We start from the raw sequence: 21,181 nt of genomic DNA on the forward strand, positions 1-21,181 counted from the left end.
TTCTAAGCATGTAAATCTCAGTGTAAATGTGTCACGGGCTACCTTCCAAGAAAAGGTACAGTGACCAAGTTCTTCCACAAGGCATCCGGCTGTTACACTGAACTTTGGACTCAGAACAGTCCCCAAGCTTCAAACACACCTCTGGCTTTGCACTTCCTGCTTTTTCTCACCCTGGATTAGTTCCCCCACCCTAACCTCCTTGAGCAACCCAGGCAGGCTTAATTGCTCCTTATCTGCTACATCTATTTTGCTTATTACATTATACAGTACTTAAAAAAAAATAGACCTCTTTCCCTTCTATTAAGCTGTGAGTTTTTTTGAGGACAGGAATGATGATTTATTTATCCCTATAAGACCAGCACCAAACATTAAAAAAATTAATTAATTCTAAAAAGGGGGGGGTGGGGAACCTGGGTGGGCTCAGTCGGTTGGGTGGCCGACTTCAGCTCAGGTCATGATCTCACCACTGGTGGGTTCGAGCCCGTCACGGGGCTCTGTGCTGACAGTTCAGAGCCTAGAGCCTGCTTCAGATTCTGTGTCTCCCTCTCTCTCTGTTCCTCTCCCTCTCCCTCTCTCTCTCTCTCTCTCTCTCAAAAATGAATAAACATTAAAAAAAATTTTTTTAGGGGTGCCTGGGTAGCTCAGTCGGTTGAGCATCTGACTTCAGCTCAGGTCACGATCTCACAGCTCATGTGTTCGAGCCCTGCGTCAGGCTCTGTGCTGACAGCTCAGAGCCTGAAGCCTGCTTCGGATTCTGTGTCTCCCTCTCTCTCTCTGCCCTTAACCCACTTGCATTCTGTCTCTGTCTCTCTCAAAAATAAATAAACATTAAAAAAATTTTTTTTTATTTTTTATTTTTTTAAAGATCAGCCCCTAGCACAATATCAGGCATATAAAAAAAGCTAGATACATTTTGTTGAATTCCACTGGTGAGAGTCACTACTTAAAGTTTCCTAGATCCATCCTGGCTTATCCCTCCAGTGGTCTGTAGAAGGCAAAAGTGACCTGGTAAAAAATCTCCATCACCTAATATATATTACTCCAGGAAAAACAAAAATTGATATTTAAAGAAATGGGATGGAGCATTCAGAGCCTGGTTCAGTGAGGTTTCAAGGGGAAGTTCTAGGAGTAGCAGTTAGGAGGAGAGGTTGGCCTAGAGAAAACAAAGACAAGACTGGCATCTGCTGTGACTGGGAAGCCAGGAGACAGTCCACACTCCAGCAACCTCTCCTGCTTGCCTTCTTTCTCAGGGGTTTTCTTCTCGGCTACAGCCTAGTCCAACCCCTGGATCCGGTCTCAACCGGATATAAAAACCCACGAAAGGAGTGCCTTGTGTTTGTTGTGCAGCTGTTTAACTGGTTAGCAGTTCCCCACCTTGCCTTGACATTGGCTCTCTGCCTCCCACAAACTTGCCTTCGCTTTCAGCCCAAGTTCTCTGGACTGCCCACTGTGACAAACTCCAGGCCAGAACTGCTTCCACGCTTGCTCCTACTATTCCTCCTCAGCCTGCCAGTCACCAGCCGTAATGTCTGCACATACAGCTGCCAGCATCCCTCTCATCCCTGTACACACACTGCCCGCCCCCACCTCCCAGGAGGTAGATTCTACCGCTTTCTCCTCTTTCTGAATCTGGGCTGGCTGTGGCTTACTTTGGCCAATAACATGAGGCAGAAGTGACCCCGTGGAAGTTTCAGACCTAGACCTTCAAAGGGCCTAGCAGCTTCCATTTTTACTGTCCTAGAACCCGGCTGGCACATGGTCAGAAGTCCTTATCCTGCTGGAGAGAGGCCACTGGAAGACAGGATGCCCCAGCCAATAACCAGCACCAGGCCCCAGGTACATAAGTGAGGTGCTTAATAAGCTGCATGAGTAAAGCCAACATCAAACGGGGCACAAGAATCACCCAGACAATCCACAAAATTATGAGAAATGACAGTTATTGTATTAAGCTAAGTTTTGAGGATTGTTAAACCGCAATAACTGATATACCAGCTTCCATCCCACTGCCATAATCCACGATTGCCCTGGCCCCATACGATTTGATTTAGAAAGAGGAAACAGAGACATCTACATAAGCCTAACTGTTGCACTGGGATCAGCCAGTACAAATAATGACTCAGTGTGCTTTTAGCTCATCTACCCTTGTACAGTTTGTTCACTGAGAGTTCCTAGAATTAGTACTGGGAGCCTGAAGTTGTGATGTGCTGAACACAGCAAAACCACTAGCCCTAAATCCCCAAAGTTAAGGATTTTAGAAAACATCTTCCCTTTTGGACCCCAAACCAGTCTCCCTCCCTCCTAGTTCCCCTCTACATTGCCACCACAGTGTCATTACAACATGTCACTTCTCTTCAGTAGTTTGTGCTACCATTAGGGTAATGTTCAGATTTCTCAGCATGGAGATTCTCTTGGGTGATGGCACAAAAAAAAAAAAAAAAAAGTGTCCGTTGCCATGAAGATGCCCCATGAACTTTCATTTGGGAGTGCCTGAGCCTGTTCAGTCACATACCACAAATCAAATCCTGCCACAAAAGACCCAAGGAAAATGCTCAAATGCTTATCCTCTAAGATATTTATTGGGGGATATGATACGATGTGTGGGATTTGTTCTAAAAATAATCTAGCTAAAAAGGGGGGCGGGGGGGGCGCCTGGGTGGTGCAGTCGGTTAAGCGTCCGACTTCAGCCAGGTCACGATCTCGCGGTCCGTGAGTTCAAGCCCCGCGTCGGGCTCTGGGCTGATGGCTCAGAGCCTGGAGCCTGTTTCCGATTCTGTGTCTCCCTCTCTCTCTGCCCCTCCCCCGTTCATGCTCTGTCTCTCTCTGTCCCAAAAATAAATAAAAACGTTGAAAAAAAAAATTAAAAAAAAAAAAAAAGGGGGGGGGCGGGGAGGATGGGTGAAACAACTGATAGCTGTTGGATCTGGTGGATGAGTATGAGGGAAGGGAGTGTTGTGCTATTTGTTCTATGTTCATGTGTGTTTGAAAACATATAATTAAGAGTTCAAAAAAAAAGTTCAAAAGCTTTTTAAAAGATCATGGCTCCATAATGGCTTAAAATAGACAAGCTATCAGCTAGGATTTAAAAAGCCTCGAACAGAGAGATTTGTCATAATGATTTGTCAAATCAGATTTAAACATCTGTCAGAAACTTTCTTCAGCAAGAAAACTCCAGAGCCCAATAATGAATTATATGCATCAAAGAATAGTTCTGGCACAGGGATTAACAGAGATCCAAAGGCCCACAGAAGATCCACAAACTGGCAATAGTAGATTAATAACTATAAAATTTCAGTTACATATGTAATTGTGTATCTCTCTGGGGAGATAATGTGAAGGTTACATCAGATTTATAAAAGGGATTGATAACCATCCCCCTGCCAAAAAAAAAAAAAAAAAAACAAACAAACCTGAAGCATATTTCCATGGTTAGAAATAGGTTTCAAATAGAAGAGATAATTCAGAGTTAAAGATGAGGAAAAAATGGTATGAAATAGTTTGCTAACTTTATGACGAGGGCAGTACATCTCGCGTGTGACTCAGACTAAGAACAGCACAGGCAACTGGGGGTTCAGGCATTCTAGATCAGTGCAGAAGGAACAGCCAGGCTTATTTTCTTTCACATGCCTAAATCCAGAGTATATCAGGTTACTTTGTTTCTCTTACTTATCAGGAATCCAGAGTCTAATGGTTCTGTCTCTTGAAGCAGATGCCAGTAAGTTTCCAAGTGGGGAAAACTGCACGCTGGTTACCACATCCTTGTGACCCACATATCTGAAAGCTCTAGCTTGTGGCTTGCAATTCCATAGCATGAGGAACGTATCCCAAGAAGCAGTAGCTATGAAGAAAGAGAAGAACAAACCACTGATTGTTAAAATGTGAATGTAGGCACGTCTCATTACAATGGACAGGAGATCTAGTAACACGATGTCCAGGTAACAGAGGGGCTGGAGGTTTTTAAGCCTGACCAGGTCATGGAAAAAAATATTTTTTAAAGTAACTCAAAGCTACATCACTAATGTGCAAGCTTGGCTGTGTTCTATGCAGCCACAAGTCAGGATTACTGGTCCCTTCATCTGGCTGGAGCTCAATGACTATTTACTAGAAGATAGCAGCATTAACACAGGCCCTCGGGACTAGGAGTAGTTCTGTCTCTAACTCTCAGGATAACTGGGAAAGTTACTTAACATCTGTGTCATGAAGACTGAATGCTTTTCCTGAGAGAGCTGAGAATGATGATTTTTTAAAAATGTTTATGTGAAGATAATTTCACACTTAAGAGGAAACATAAGAATAGTATAAAGAACATTAATATACCCTTTGCCAGATCTTTTTTTTTTAATTTAATTTTATTTTTGAGAGAGAGAGCAAGCAGTGGGGAATACATTATCATGGTGACTTTATTCCTAGATACTTCATTGTGTTTTCTAAGAATAAGGATGTTCTCTTACATACCCATAGCAGTATCAACTTCGGGAAATTTATTACTGACAATACTTTAATCTACCAACTATTTTCCAATTTTGCTAATTGACCCAGTGATGTCTTTTATGGCTGGAAAAGGTGGTCTTGAAAATCTTTTTCTGCTCTGACATTGTACAATTAATAAAAGAATTGTGTATGTCAGACATTAGCTTAAGGCTTTAAGGAAATAAAGACAAATGCAATCAATGGTGGAAATAAATACCTTAGACAAAGAACGAACAAATAAACCAATGAAAGCTAGATCTAATTCTTGCCCCCAAACCAAATTTTATACATGCATGTAGCCCCCAAATTACCCCAATAATAGGAACCAGGTCAATGAGAATCACTAAGTCTAGACTGCAGAATCTTAGAAAAAAAAATACGACTTTATAAACTTGAAATAGAATTAGCATTACTGTTAAAAGAGAATATAAAGTCACTGAAAACCTTCTCACTTCTTTAGTCATAGATAAAATTCATTGGACTTAAGTATGCACTGTTTCCAGTTAACTTTAAAAAGTTAAAGTGAGTTTTAAAGTTTCAAACTATAATGCTGTATACTACCCCTTTCAAAAAATATACAAAAAGTTGATGCTCCACCACAGTTCATAAAATTATTAAATATTTATATCAAAGTCTAAATTATCTGGAGCTAAGGGAGACCAAATAGGGAAAACAATGAATTATCATGAGCATTACACTATTTAAGTTCTAAAGTATTATGCTACAAATAAGATCTACAAAAAGAAGACAGAACCCCTTACCTCAAGGAATCACAACATCATAGGGGAGACAGTTCACTAATAATATCATATATGTTTGCACCCCAATGTTTATAGCAGCACTATCAACAATAGCCAAAGTGTGGAAAGAGTCCAAATGTCCATCGATGGATGAATGGATAAAGATGTAGTACACACACACACACACACACACACACACAATGAAGTATTACTCGGCAATCAAAAAGAATGAAATCTTGCCATTTGCAACTATGTGGATGGAACTGGAGGGTATTATGCTAAATGAAATTAGTCAGTCAGAGAAAGACAAATATCATATGACTTCACTCATATGAGGACTTTAAGAGACAAAACAGATGAACATAAGGGAAGGGAAACAAAAATAATATAAAAACAGGGAGGGGGACAAAACAGAAGAGACTCTTAAATACAGAGAACAAACAGAAGGTTACTAGAGGGGTTGTGTGAGGGGGGGATGGCCTAAATGGGTAAGGGGCATTAAGGAATCTACTCCTGAAATCATTGTCGCACTATATGCTAACTAATTTGGATGTAAACTTAAAAAAATTAAATTCAGAAAATATATATGTTCAGAGGACTTTTAGAAATTATTCATCCATTTTCCATACCTCCTACTCCCCTTCACCTACTGTGCCCAGCCTCCCAGCCTCCCCACTGGCAAGCACAACGTTTTCTTTGTACTTATCGTTTGCTTCTGCTTTTTTTGTTTGTGTTCGTTCATTTGTTCTGTCTTTTAGATTCCACCTGCAAATGAAATCATATAGTATTTGTCTTTCTCTGACTTATTTCACTTAGCATAATATCTCTGAGGTCCACCTATGTTGCCACAATTCATTCCTTGTTATGGCTGAGCAATATTCCTGTGTGTGTGTGTGTGTGTGTGTGTGTACCACATTTTCTTTATCTACTCATCTACTGATGGACACTTGGGTTGCTTCCATATTTTGGCTACTGTAAAAAATGCTATAGTAAACATAAGGGTGCATATATCATTTTAAATTAGTGTTTTTATTTTCTTTGGGTAAATAGTAATGGAATTACTGGATCATAAAATTCTATTTTCAATATTTTGAGGAATCTCCATTCTGTTTTTCAGAGTAGCTGTACCAATTTACGATCCCACCAAGTGTACATGGAGGGTTCCTCTTTCTTCACATCCTTGCCAACACTTATTTCTTGTCTCTTTGATTCTAGCCATTCTGACAGGTATAAAGTGATATCTTGTTGTGGTTGTGATTTGTATTTCCCTCACAATTAGTGGTGTTGAGCATCTGTATATATTTCTCTTGGCCATGCATATGTCTTCTTTAGAAGTATGTCCATTCAGGTCCTCTGCCCATCTTTTAATCAGATGATTTGTTTTTTGGGTGTTGAGTTGTAAGTTCTTTATATATTTTGGATATTAATCCCTTATTGGATTCATCATTTGCAAATATCTTCTCCCATTCACTAGGTTGTCTCTTTTTGTTTTGTTGGTGGTTTCTTTCACCGTGCAAGAGGTTTTTTTTTTTTTTAGTATAGTCCCAATAGTTTATTTTGCTTTTGCTTTTGTTTTACTTGAAGATACATACCTAGAAAAATGTTCCTATGGCTGATGTCAAAGAAATTACTGCCTATGTTTTCTTTTAAAAGTTTTATGGTTTCAGATCTCACATTTAGGTCTTTAACCCATTTTTTTTCACTGAAATTGAATTTTTATTCCAAATGACTGTAAAGGCTGAAAAGACAACAGACAAAATTGAAAATTACTTGTTTAACTGGAAATGAGAAGTAGTTGATTTGCAGGAGAGCAAATGGTGCGGTGAGAGCCTGGCACTGAACAGTTGTAATTAAGAAAGCGTAAAAATAACCAGTGTCTTTTAGATATGCAATCTGGATGTGCAACATGTACAGCAAATAAAATAAAAGGAAAGTAAAAAAAAAAAGGGGGGGGTGGGGAAAACCCACAAAATCCGAAACCTCAGAAATTAACATTCATTTAAGACATAGTAGTGAAGGCTTTTCATAGCAAAATTTTCACAATTCTTAAAATGGAAGTCTTCAAAAGAACTTCTTCAAATTGAAAAGCTGAGAACAGTTACACTGGCTTGGAAGAGCTGCTACCTGTCACAAAGATAAAAATGACACTCAGTCCTACTTTCCAACACAGTGATATCTGATGAACCCGACGAACCTGAGCAGAACAGAGAGGCGGCCTGGCGGGCGCTGACATCGCTCATTGCGAAACGGTTCACTGATAGTATCACAGATGTTCACAGGACTTTTATATATTCTTCACCCTTAGTGTTGTACGGAGCAGTTCGTGATCCTTCCTGAGGAAAAGGTATTTGAGCAGAGACCTGAGTGCAGTGAGGGGTGATTCAAACTGACATGTGCAGGGAGAACACACTCGGGGCAGACGGGACCCCACGCATGACCGCCTGAGACAATAACGTAGTTAAAAGACTGACGAATAATAGAGAAAGAATAGTAGAGGGAGAATAGTAGCTACAAGGGAGCACAAGGGGGTACTCCTGGGGGCACTAGTAATGGTTCTTGCTCTGAGTGTTTGTTAAATGGGCATGTCACATTGTGAAAATTCATCAACTTGTCCAATTTGGGTACATATCTTATACTTCGATAAAACATTTAGAAAAAATGTTTAAAAATATCACCCTGCTCACTCTGTGCAGAATATACAGGGTGTAGGGGGGCAGAATTGAAGAAGAAAATCAATTAGGAGGCTACTGCAATAATCCAGTCAGGAGAAGGTGGTGGTTTGGACTAAGCTGGAGGCCACGGAAGTGGGAGAAGTGGTCAATATTTGGTATGTTTAAAGGTAGAGCCTGTGCAGGTGGCTACTGGATTCGATACAAGGAAGGAAGAAAGCAGAAGCAACCAGGCCAGGCTTTCGGACGGGGCACCCAGATGAATCTCAGGGCCATTTAATGATATTAGAAAAACCAGAAGAGGGGCACTAGGGTGGCTCAGGCAGTTAAGTGTCTGACTCTTGATTTTGGCTCAGGTCACGATCTCACGGTTCATGCATTCGAGCACCATGACGGGCACTGCGCCGACAGTGAGGAGCCTCCTTGGGATTCTCTCTCTCTCTCTCTCTCTCTCTCTCTCTTTCTCCCTCTCTTTGCCCCTCCCTGCTTGCACTGTCTCTGCCTCTCAAAATAAGTAAATAAACTTTTAAAAAATAATGTGTTTAAAAGAAAAACCAAAAGAGATGGAGGTTGACAGTGAGGCAGCGTGGGGTGGGAATCAAGAGTTCTTTTCGGGATGCAGTAAGCTGAAGATGCCCATTAGACATACAGGTGGAAATGTCAAGTATGGGGGTGGATATACCCACCGAGAGCTCAGGGAGAGATTTTAAGTGTTCACTGTGGTGGTTAAAGGAGCAAACTATAGAATTAGACTCCCTGAGTCAAATCCAAGCTATCGTCTACAAGCTATGTACCCTTGGGCAAGTTACTCAGCCTTTCTATGCCTGCGACACTGAATCTACAAACAAGGTGTTTTAAGTATTACATGAAATGATACTTGTAATCGATGCCTGTCACACAGAAGACACTCAAAGGTACCCATTATTACTATTGGTTTTCTTTGTGCCACCGTCAGCAGCAGTCGCTGTGTAGAGAAGGACTGGACACTGCGTAGGATCACTTGGGGAGTGAATCTAGATGAAGAAGAGGTTGAAGGTACCTAAAGGAGCCGTAAATGAAACAGAAGGGGACAAGCAGATGTTGCTGTCCAGGAACTCAAGACGTATTCAGAGAGGGTGACAAGCCGTATCAAATGCTTTCAAGAAATTAGAGTAACATCAGGCCTGAAAAGGACCAGCTACATAATTTGCGGGGCCCAGCATCAAATGTCAATGTGGGGGTCCTCGTTGAAAAACTGCTAAGAATTTCAGGACAGTGATAGCAGGGCATTAAACCAGTCCTAAGTGACTACACAGGGCATATGCCCATAAAACTGGCCCTGAGCCCGAGGACAAGTTGTTGATTTGGCAATAAGAACTGCGTCCGTGAAGTGGTGAGATCAGAGCTGGTTGGTGTTGGTTGATGAGAGATGGGAGGGAGGCTGTGGAAAGAGTTAATGTATACAACTGATTCATTAATTCATTGAGGGTTTACAGGGTCCCTAACACTCAACATGATAAGAAGCAGGAAAAAATGGTATTAAAGGATCATGGTGACACAACAATTAATGGGGTGAGGGAGGTCACAGGGATAAGAATATGAAGCTTAACTGAGAAGGTGACACAGGACTTGAGACTTCACATATTTTGTCGGAAAAGGAAAAGAGCATCTTAACCAGAGTGGATACTCAAAATTACAAATATAGAGTCAATAGCTGCATGCCCACATTAAAGCAGCACTTGCTTGCCATCCTGGTGTGAGGCCCGGTGAAGAGAAGTGAGACAGCAGAAGGAAAAGGTGGTTCATAGGACAGGGACAGCCTCACCTTTGGGCAAAGGGGCACTTCAGAGGCCTATTAATTACGAAATACCAGAAGCCAAGATGTCCCAAGTACCACTGTGTGGCTCAGGATACACTCTTTATTTCTTCCACATTTTTCGTTACTTCCTTAACCTTATCCCACTAAACTCTAATACTGTGATAATGAAAGGTACTGGACTACGGATATCAATGTTGTAAAGTGTCAACGTGGAATTTACTTTCCTTCATTTCCACTGAACCACACCCTAAATAAACACCACCACCTAATTTCAAATGCCAAAGCTTATATGATTCGTCATCCAACTGCTCTATTTTGAGATAAAATGTCAAAGGGAAGAAGTTAAGAGAAAAGGTTAATTAGGAAATCTACCCTTGAAAAAATGATTTTTATCCCCTAACAATAATTCACGGTTTCAGGAAATCTTCATTAGGACAAAAGACAAAACAAAGTCCATGTGCACCCAGGCCAGTGCTATGTCTCTGGAGGTACCAAGGAACGCACCAAGGAGAACATGTTTGCTTTCCATCACGTCCAAAAGGCCAATAGTTACTGTGTCACCTTAACTAGCAATAACTTGAGCCACCCTAAGATCTCTCACTCCTTGTTTTATCCAAACCTGCAGTTACTCAGAGGTTTGCTCCATCAGGAATACTAAATCCTTAGAAACAAACGGTAGTGCCTCCAGTTTGTGAGCTTGCTGTTAAATTATTTTATCTTTCCAACTGGTAATAAATGCACGTTATCGGTATTTACCAAAATCTCCTTCTGGACCTTGGCCACCTAGCTCCCCTTCCTAGAGGCAAACCAATGTTAACCATTTCTTGAGTACCCTCTTATGTGCTTAAACAAATATGTGCCTATTTACATGTATTTTTTATACAAATGGTAGCATGTTATTTGTCATTCTGCATTTTGCTTCTCTATCTTCCTTTGCCAGCCCACTTAGTATAATATGTTGGAGATCGTGATGTATTAGTACATAGAGCTGTCTTATTCTTTTCCTATTTTTTCATGTTTATTTATATTTGAGAGAGAGAGAGACAGACACACACACATAGAGCACAGAGGCAGAGAGAGATGGAGACAGAATCTGAAGCAGGCTCTAGGCTCCGAGCTGTCAGCACAAAGCCTGACCCAGGGCTCGAACTCAGGAACCATGAGATCATAACCTAAGCCAAAGTCAGACACTTAACCGACTGAGCCACCCAGGTGACCCATTCTTTTCCTATTTTTAATAAAACCTTATTTTATTTTATTTTATCTTATTTACATTTATTTATTTTTGAGAGAGAGAGAGCACAAGTGAGGGAGAGGCAGAGAGAGAATGAGACATAGAATCCAAAGCAGGCTCCAGGCTCTGAGCTGTCAGCACAGAGCCCGATGCAGAGCTTGAACTCACAAACCATGAGATCACAACCTGAGCCAAAGTCGGACGCTTAACCAACTGAGCCACCCAGGTGCCCCAAAACCTTAAAGAAAGATTTCCTAAGCCCTTTTTTTCTCTTTATTGACCAGATACCCTTAAAGACTACAGACCTGTTATTTTTGTGAGATGTTCATCAGTTTTTTTCTTGATATTCCCTCATGATTAGATTCAGGATACGTATTTTTTATAGGAATCCACAGGTTGTACTGTGCCCTCATCATAGCAGGGTGTTTGTGTCTGTTTGTCCCGGTATTGGTGAGATTTACTTTGATTGCTTGGTCCAGGTGGCATGTTGCTGCTTGGGCTCTACCTCTTGGCTGTTCTGCAGGAAGAGTGCCTCTGAGAAGGAAGCCAAGTCGGCTGCGGGCTCACCGTGTGTGTTTCCCTTCTGCCTCGCAGGGACTGTTACAGTTCTGCACTCTCTGTTGCTTGATGACTGAATTCACTTGCCTCATATATGTTGTGTCATTTTACAGTTGTTTTTAGGCTGGAGGGAAAGTTTGGCTACCAATTACTCTGTCAGGATCGGAGGGAGAAGTGTGCTTTACTCTCTTTAATAGCTACATAATATTCTATTGTGCAGCCACACCTTAATTTATTTAACCAGTCTACCCTATTTACCCTTTCACAAATGACGCGGTAATATACACGAGTCATTTCTGATGTGTACAAATACATCATTGTGATCAATTCCCAAAAAAATTATTGATGGGTCAAAGAGTACATGTTTTTGAACTCACAAAAAGGTCTGTGTTCACAATATAGTGTCTTTCACAGCTTTATGCATTTGGATCATCTCCCTCTCAGGCCTTTCCATCCCATATTCAAGAAAGTCCTAGTGGGGCGCCTGGGTGGTGCAGTTGGTTAAGCGTCCGACTTCAGCCAGGTCACGATCTCGCGGTCCGTGAGTTCGAGCCCCACGTCGGGCTCTGGGCTGATGGCTCAGAGCCTGGAGCCTGTTTCCGATTCTGTGTCTCCCTCTCTCTCTGCCCCTCCCCCGTTCATGCTCTGTCTCTCTCTGTCCCCAAAATAAATAAAAACGTTGAAAAAAAAAATTAAAAAAAAAAAAAAAGAAAGTCCTAGTAATCCAAATCACCTTCATATAGAAATTCTTGAATTTTTCAACTATTTCAGGGGTCCTTCTATGTATTTTGGACTCTGATTATGTCTCACTTATACTCCACTACCAGAAGTTAACTCAGATTTCTGGTTTGAGGGCACCATGATTTTGTACTTCCTATAGCATTTCCAGGTTCATGCTGGTCTTTAGGTCACAAAAGAAACTCTAGATGGCCTTCTTCAAGGAAAAATAAACAAGGACATATTCTAAGGAAATCTGTGAGGAGATCTCTATGACTTTTTTAAGAAAAAAAATTATCGGGGCGCCTGGGTGGCGCAGTCGGTTAAGCGTCCGACTTCAGCCAGGTCACGATCTCACGGTCCGGGAGTTCGAGCCCCGCGTCGGGCTCTGGGCTGACGGGTCAGAGCCTGGAGCCTGTTTCGGGTTCTGTGTCTCCCTCTCTCTCTGCCCCTCCCCCGTTCATGCTCTGTCTCTCTCTGTCCCAAAAATAAATAAATGTTGAAAAAAAAAATTTTTTTTTAAAAAAAAGAAAAAAAATTATCACTCCCAAGCATACACATCTATAAGCTTAGATAAAAAGGAAAGGGCTGCCCAATAAAAAGATAATATTCTAATCTTCACTAGATAAACTTTCATCTCTATCTAATACTTTCAGAGTTAGTTTGTGCTATCCAAGCACTATGTAATAATATAAATAAATGATGGCACTAACTTAAAATTCCTCTGCCCTGAATGAGGGAATATTTAAGCATCTTTTCCTTCTAGCTGACACTAAGTCATTATCTTGCTAGTGTAAGCATGGTCTAAAAGGAGCTGTGGGTGCTTTAAAAATAATCTTCAGTAATGACAATCAGGAGAACTTAATTTAACTTACTCAAATTCCACGTCTCTAGGACGATGGACAATCACAACAACATACACCTTTACAGAGTTGTTACTAGGGGCCAAATACTTTTATAAGCATTATTTTATTTAATCCTCACAACGAGGCAAGTAATTATCATTATCCCTCTTGTTCAGATGAGGAAGTGAGGCTTAGTGAGGTGAAGTAATTTGTCCAAGGTCATGGAGGCAGAAAGCAATGTAGTCCATTTTTAACCCAGTTCTATCAGTCTCCAAAGCCTGGGCATTTAACCAATAACCCAGTGTTTTGAGAAGCACTGGGCATTTATGGATTATCCCTATTACAATTACTGGGAACCTTGTTTAAAATGTGTACTTCCAGTAAATTAAACATTCTTTGGAGTGAGACTGAGGAATCTGATTTTTTTTTTTTTTAACCACTTTCTCACTTAATTCTGATGTACCTTGGAAGTGGAGACATACTGTGCTCTGCAGACACTAACACTTAGGAATAAGTTTTTGAACTGTAACAGTGGGAGAAACTTTAACGAAGCTACTACACAGGTTGCCATCAAAAACCATAATAGGAAAAGAATTTCTGGCAAACTTTTATTATGGTTTCACTGTGAAGAAAACAACTTAGAACTTCCAAATTTCATTCTGCTTCTATTCAGTGAAAAAAAGAAAGAAATTAACTTGTTCTTTACCATGATTTATTCTACAAATAACCCAAGGGCTAATAGGAATTGGGTCCATGACAGCATAACCTTGAAGGGAAAAAAGGGAGGAAAGTGACAACTTCAGTGTTAAAATTATACAATTTTAAATGGAAACTTCTAAAGTGCGGCTCGGGTTCTACAAACCATGTGACAGTACTTTTAAACTCTTCTAATGTTTGAATAAATTTGAGTGCTGCCTTCTGAGAAGCTGGCCTAATGGAAAAGAATGTGGCTGTAGAATTAGACTCCAATCCAGGCCCAGACAGGCTGTGCTGCTTACTAGCTATATAGCTTCAGGAAAGTTCCTGAACCTTCATCCATAAAAAAGGATGGGAACACTTCACAGGTTATTGGTTTTTCCCATCCCCTCTCCTCCAACCACCTCCCAACCCACCCTGTGAAACCCAAGAGCCTAGCACCTTCTGAAAGGCTATCAAGTATAAATCCACCATACTTTATGTTCTGTTTCTCCGAGTCATGACCAGAAGTTTAGGCCTTGAGTTCCTCCAGTCATCATCCACATGCTCTCAACTTCTATAACTCTCTGGATGTCGCCTTAGCTGACCCTGACACCCATGCCTTCTCTCCTTCCCAAAAGCCGCCAGTGGGCCAGGGGGACTCCCGGTAGATGATCTCCCTATAACCACATCCTCCTCCTTGAAAGTCCCTCCTCCTCAACCACTTACGCTTAACTCTGCTTGGGAACCCCAAGTTCCCTGAAACCCTTTCAAGTGACGATCATTTTCTCTTTCACATTTCACCTACCTCACGTCACAGTTTTCCTCTCTAGCTCCTGATATTATTAGTTCAGTCAACAGATATCTCACCCTTACACCACATAAGGCATTGCGGGCCGGGCAGGGGAAATCCTAAGGAACAAAATAGGCAAACTTTCTAAATGGGGAGCTGACACTCAGATGAAGAGGAGGAAAACAAGTCAACAAGCAGGCAAACATGACATCTTAAATTGTGCCAACAGACATGAAAGCTACATCAGGAAGTCATAAGGAGAATTTTGTGTGGAGGTAGAATACTTACTTCAGATGGAGTTATCAGTAGCATTTTAAGGAGAGGCAGAAGGACAAGAAGGAGCCAGCCAAGCAGAGTGAGGAAGTGAAGAGCATTTCAGACCAAGGGGACAACCAGAATGCTCCAAGGCCCTTTTCTTCCACGCTTCCTTGGCAATTCCTTCCATGGCCACACCCTGCATCTTGTCATCAGCAGAAACTGAACACTTCCCAGATCATGAATCCGAAGCCTGCCATCCTCTGACAAGCTGCTTTCCTTACAGTTTAGTCAAGTAATTTCTATATCTCTCCAATCCATTGACCTATATTCTCCATGGAGGCTCTCTTTTCATCACCTTCATTTCTCTCTTTATCCTACTGATAAGCCCCCTCTCACACATATATTCATTCAATCCCCTGACTCTCCCTCCTTCCTTCAAGTTTCCCCAGCTAAATCCCAGTCACTCTGGCTTTTCTGGACCTATATTTGTACCAGTGAGAGTAGCTAGACACACCCCCAAACAGATTAGAAACACGGTAAATGTATAACCACTAATGTCACCTGGATCTCTACACTGCCCGGTAGTGCTCAATTCTGCAATACTTCCCTCCCTACTCTCCTAATGACTATTTAACATCTCCTCTCAATTCCACATTTCTCCCCCACCCTAGACCTTGGCTTTCATGAGACCCTACTGTCATGGCTTTCCTTCTATCTTTCTGATTATTTCTTCTTAGATTCTTTTGCCATTTCTTCTTCTTGTCTAAAGGTTTGGGATCTTTAGGACTAAACTTGGGCTATTTGCCCTCATGGTTCTATGTTCTTCCCAGGTGATCTCAAATATTCCCATGACTTTGCTGAAGTCAAAAACAAATGGAGGCCAGCCTTGAAAATTCCCTGAGTAGACAAAAATAGTTTAATCACACAAACAAAGATTAATTTAGCTTATTTTGTCAAACTAACTTGACCTAGGTCATTTCTTGCTTATGTCTCTGGAAATCACAAGCAAAAACTTGAACTGTTTCCCAAGGTAACTACTGACCAACACCCTATCATTTAAGAGAACTCTAATATTACAAGCAATCAATGTGAAGAATAAAGTCACTGCTTTCTCACTATATAAGCTGCTTTATAACATACCCCTGAGCCTCACTGCATGTTTTGAATGTTCCCAGTTTGCAAACTATCTTTATGGTATGTGCACAATAAACTTTAACTAATTACTATTTCAGGGATTCCTCAGTTTTACTTCTGTTATTTCTGAACTTTTGACAACTTTAAATACCATCTGTATGCTAATAACTCCCAAATTTCTCTCTTTCCCAGAGCACCACCCTAGTCTGAACCATCATCAACTCCTGCTGGTATTACTAAAATATCTCCTAATTGACTTCTCTACTAATAGTTCAGTATCCACAGAGCAGAGTGATCTTTTTGAGGTCTAAATCAGATTCTGCCATTCCCTTCCTTAACACTCTTCAACAACTTTTCACAACTCTCAGAACAAAATCCTAAAACATGGCCTCCGCCTTAGTTTCCTAGGGCTGCCATAACAAATTGCCAAAATCTTGGAGGCTTAAAACAAAGCAAATTTATTCTCGTACAGTCCCCAAGGCCAGAAGTACAAAATCAAGGCATTGGTAGGATTCTCTCTAATGTTCTAAAGGAGATTCCATTCTTTGTCTCTTCCAAGGTCTGGTGCCTCCAGAAGCTCTTTGGCTCCTGGCTGCATGACTCCAATCTCTGCCTCTGGCTTCTTCTCTTATCTCCTCTGTGTCTCTCCTAATAACACTTGTCATTGGATTCAAGGCTCACCAAGATAATCCAGAATGATCTCTTCTTGAGATCCTTAACTTAATTACATCTGGAAAGAACTTTTTTCCCAAACAAAGTCACATTTACAGGTTTCAGGGACTTAAACATATCTTTTAAAGGGCCCCTATTTAACCTGCTCTAGCCTCCAAGGCCTTACTACCTCTGCCTTCCCCTGCAACTTCATCCCCTAAAGCTCTCTCTCTGCCTTCATTTACAGCCTCTACCCCTTCTGGCCTTTCTCTCTCTCTCTCTCTCTCTTTTTTTTTTAAGTAATTTTGTTTTAAGTTTTCCTGTTTATGTAATCTCTACACCCAATGTGGAGCTCTAACTCATGACCCAAGATCAAGAGTCCCATGCTCTTCTGACTGAGCCAGCTAGGTGCCTCTGGCCTTCTTCTTTTTCCTTAATCAAGGACAAGTTCTTTCCCACTCTTGGTTTTTGAATATGCAATTCTTTCTCTAGTCTTTGCCTGGCTAACTCCTCCCTCAGGTCCTGAGTTAAATCTAACTTCCACAAAGGAGTATTCCTTGACCCCATAAACTTATGTCGCCACTGTTATTCCTCAAAGCACTCTTCCTTTTCTTCACAGCATGCACCCCTTTTCCTGTTTCAGGTTGTACCTGCACACGATTTGTGTGTTTACTTGTTAATATTTGTCTCTATCATCAGACTACGGATTCTTCACACCATGTGAAGAAGCACACCTGTTTTGTTCTCCTCTGTGTGTGTGCACCCAGAGCATAAGCCAGCATCTGGCATGCTGTAGCATTAACTAAATAAAGTTCCACTCGATAAATGGGGAACTTTTATTTTTTATATATCATTCCCCCTTTGAACAGGATCAGATAAGTGCAAATAAGAGGGTCAGAATGGTGACCAGACAGCCAAGGGCACTGCTAGCCTTCAGTGGACAACTCTCCTGGGCCAGCCTGAGAAAGTGGTCGAGCTTGGCATAAAAAAGGAAAAGTCATGTCTGATTATTAGCAAGCTGTAAGGACTTGTCTACTCTTCACTTCTACCCTGGACAACTATTCAGTTCAGGAATTTATTTCACCTTTTATAATAATCCCTACATCCTGGTCAAAACGATTTAGGTTTTTCTGAAATTTTAGGAAAAAATTCCAATACTGATTCTCACTCATGGTCTAATTCACATATATATCTAACTTTCTTAACTCTGTTAAATTACAAAATGACTCAAGTGTTAATAAATCCTGCTGGCCGGTTTTAAAGTCTGGTAGGCACAGAGGGATACAGAAATCTTTTTTGGAATACATGAAATTCTCCAGCCTCTTCTTTTCCCCTTAAGATTTTTTTTTTTTTTATAATCGAGATGTAATTCATATACTATAACTTCACCCTTTTATAGTGTATAATTCAGTGTTTTACCCAAAATTGTACCACCATTGTCACTATCTAATTCCAGAACATTCTCATTACACACCCACCCCCTAAAAAACCCATCCTCATTAGCAATCATTCTCTATTCCTTCCTGCCACAGGCCCTGGCAAACACTTTGTACTGTCTATGATTTTTCCAGTCATTTTTTACTTTCATGAAACTGAAGGTGAGATACAATGATTTGCACAGGGTTGCAGTCACTTAGTAAGACAGCAAGATTCTAGCGTACATATTTACAGTAACTTTTTAAACTATACATTAAAAAACCCCAAAAGATCAGTAAAAATATGTTTAGCTCAACTGTACGCATCCTAAATGTGGCTATTAAGACATCTGATGTATAAAGCGGAGTCTTTACAATAGTGATTCCCAAGAAGTGTCTCAGGCACGGGAGAGGCATGGGTGTGGGGCATTAGGCAGAATCACTAAAGAGGAAGAAGAGATGTGGCTGGTGGAAAGGAATTGTACGTCGGATGGGGGGATGCAGAGCGATGGTTGAGGGAAATGTGAGGCTATGTGGTTTACAGAATAGATATATTTCTTTTTAGCCGAAGGTTTTGAAATTCATGTTAATGTGCCCAGGTGTTCACTTGCTTCCTTTTACAGAGCCCCCAGTGAGCCCCAGAGCTCCCCAGTCATTTCCTGTTTGTTTATGAGTAGTAAACGCAGACATTAATAGTGCTAACACCACTCAGAATACTTGTAGGGTAATGACACCTTGCAAAATAATGCAGGAACTTTGACTTTTTAATATTGTCTGTATTTTCAAATAAGCTAAATAATTACAAGCTTAACTCTCTTCTGTTACCATCAACAAATGTGTACATAGAAACAATGATCCCATAGACTAAAATCATCAGAATCCATTTGCAAAAATAATTAGCAATGCATTTTATTTTATGTCTTAATATTGCAAAAAATCATTAACAAAAGGAAAAAAAAGGATGGGAACTGCTCAACACACAGAAAAAAATTCATTGTTCAAAAGAGATTAATCTGAACCTCAACCTTTTTTGGGCTCATTTACAAATATTATTAAAACAGCAATTGAAAGGGACAAAGTAGGGATGCCTGGGTAGCTCAGTCAGTGAAGCGTCCAACTTCAGCTCAGGTCATGACCTTGCACTCGCTCGCTCACTGAGTTCAAGCCCCCGCTTCGCTTTGGGCTCTGTGCTGACAGCTCAGAGCTGGAGCCTGTGTCTCCCTCTCTCTCTGCCCATCCCCCGCTCACTCTCTGTCTCTCTCTGTCTCAAAAATAAACAAACATTAAAAAAAATTTTAACAAAAGGGACAAACTAATCGAAACCAAATATTTTATTAGTTAAAATTGAGATCCTAAAACCACTAAGACTATACAACTTAAAAATAACCTCTTGGCTCCAACCTAGAAAAGTTTGATTTGCCAACATACAATGAATATGCAGGAACCTACTACTACTGAGTAAACAAATTGTCTTTCACAAACAAGTTACTGTGAGTTCTAGAGATCCTGCAGATGATCATTATCATTTGTCTGAAAGACGACTGCTAGAAATGCCTACTTAATGTACTCATAGAGCTGGACACTGAATGGCATAACGACCATTTGAAGTAGAAACCTCTTGTCTACCAAATATTTTACTGAAACTGATATTAATATGTAAACTAACTTAAAAAGTCAACTCTTAACTGTCTACAGCAAAAGAGAGCTTTGGTACCAATAAATGGGAATTAGGGCGTCAAAATAGACATTGTTTGTAGATTTACAGTATGTTTTTTTAAATTAAATTGGCAATGCCTATAGACAAAAGCGTGAAAGTCTCATCCTTCTGTTACCTACACTACATGAGGAATGAACAACCAGACTCTTTCAAGTTACTGATCTAAATAAAGCACTATCCTAAAATTTCTTCCAAAATAATGGGTCACATCCTACAATTTAGCAATAGGTAAAAAATTAAGTACTTTACTTTTCAATGCCCCCTTTATCTTTTGACAAGAGCAGCAAGATACTGGGGTAAAAGTAATTCCAATAAGTACTTCCAGAATAATCAATTTTAGTTTTTCCATTTGAAGGGGGGGGGGCGGCTAACAAGTACAAATAAGTAAATAAAGGGCGATTTAAATTAAAAAGTAGACTGGGCAAGGGGAGACAGTAGGTTTAGGAGAACAAATGCTGTCAAACAACCATTTTTGCAAAATGCAGAGTATTATTATAAATCCTTCTTAAATTACACCCAGGGCCATGTACCTTGCACATGAAATTTGGATAATTCTTTGATAAACCTCAAGGTTGCTAGATAACTTCACGAAAGTTATTAACACATTTTCATTGTGAGAAGCAAAGGAGAAATAAAAATAATCAAGATACATAGCACTTTTACTTTTTGAAATGGCTATCCTAAAAGTTTTTCTTAAATTCCGATTTTGCAAAGTTCCTTCTCTCCAGTCATCAAGTACACACTGAAAACAACTTTACTTAAGAGTACTGTGGACTATCTATGGAGTATGCATTTTTCATAAATGTAGACCAAAGTGAACTAATTGAGATCTGGTTCTAAATTCAGCCTGTGATTCTTGGATATAGCTTTGTAACAAAATGAGTGGTGTATATATATATTTAAGTATAGTTACTTCTTAATTTTGTTGGGAAAATATTTATATTCTCAGCCCAAAAGATTACTTTTAGAGTTTGAAAGATTAAAGATAAAAACAAAATTGGTTCAACAACTGTCAAATAAAATGAATACAAACACTGACCACAACAACTTTCCACTCAATCCAAAATAAACCACTTCAGTTGAGCTCGGCTCACTTAATTTTAAAAGTATCCCCCTTTTCCAGGTTCTTAACTGGACTGATTATTGCCTAACAACATTATCTGTGTTAAAAGTGAAGAGATAAAAAGTGTTGTAAAGACTGCACGAGTGATTGTAATGTGTAATCACATTTCACAGCTGGAAGGGATCTTTGAGATCTAATCCAGCACCCACATTTTATAGACGAGAAAACTGAAGCCCAAACGGAGTCTTTTGGTCAAACGACATGACCAAAATCACATTCCATGGCTGAGCCATTCATTCATTCATTCATCATTCATTCACCCACATACTACTGAAAGCTGCCTAAGTGCCAGGCTTGGTGCTAGGTGCTGAAAACAGGCTGCAGGGCAGCAATCGGCAGCGTCCAGGCAACAGGCAAGCTTCTTCCTTGTTTTAAGAGAAATCCTTA

General features: G+C 40.3%; 1 protein-coding gene across 6 annotated transcripts in view; it reads right to left on the bottom strand.

Moving 5' to 3' along the window:
- The window catches only part of POC1B (POC1 centriolar protein B), a 97,862-nt gene that overhangs the window by 72,063 nt on the left and 4,618 nt on the right, over nucleotides 1-21,181 (bottom strand). For 3 of the 6 annotated variants that reach the window (XM_030323354.2, XM_030323351.2, XM_030323357.2), the window contains exon 3: nucleotides 3,664-3,835. In XM_030323354.2, coding sequence (XP_030179214.1) covers nucleotides 3,664-3,835 — 172 coding nt within the window. Of the gene's footprint in view, nucleotides 1-3,663; nucleotides 3,836-7,401; nucleotides 7,541-14,784; nucleotides 16,875-21,181 lie in introns of those variants that run through there. The other 3 variants (XM_030323353.1, XM_030323352.1, XM_030323355.1) reach the window with 3 other exon arrangements.

Source organism: Lynx canadensis, chromosome B4 (assembly GCF_007474595.2).
Source record: "Lynx canadensis isolate LIC74 chromosome B4, mLynCan4.pri.v2, whole genome shotgun sequence".
In the NCBI taxonomy this organism is placed as follows: Eukaryota; Metazoa; Chordata; class Mammalia; order Carnivora; family Felidae; genus Lynx; species Lynx canadensis.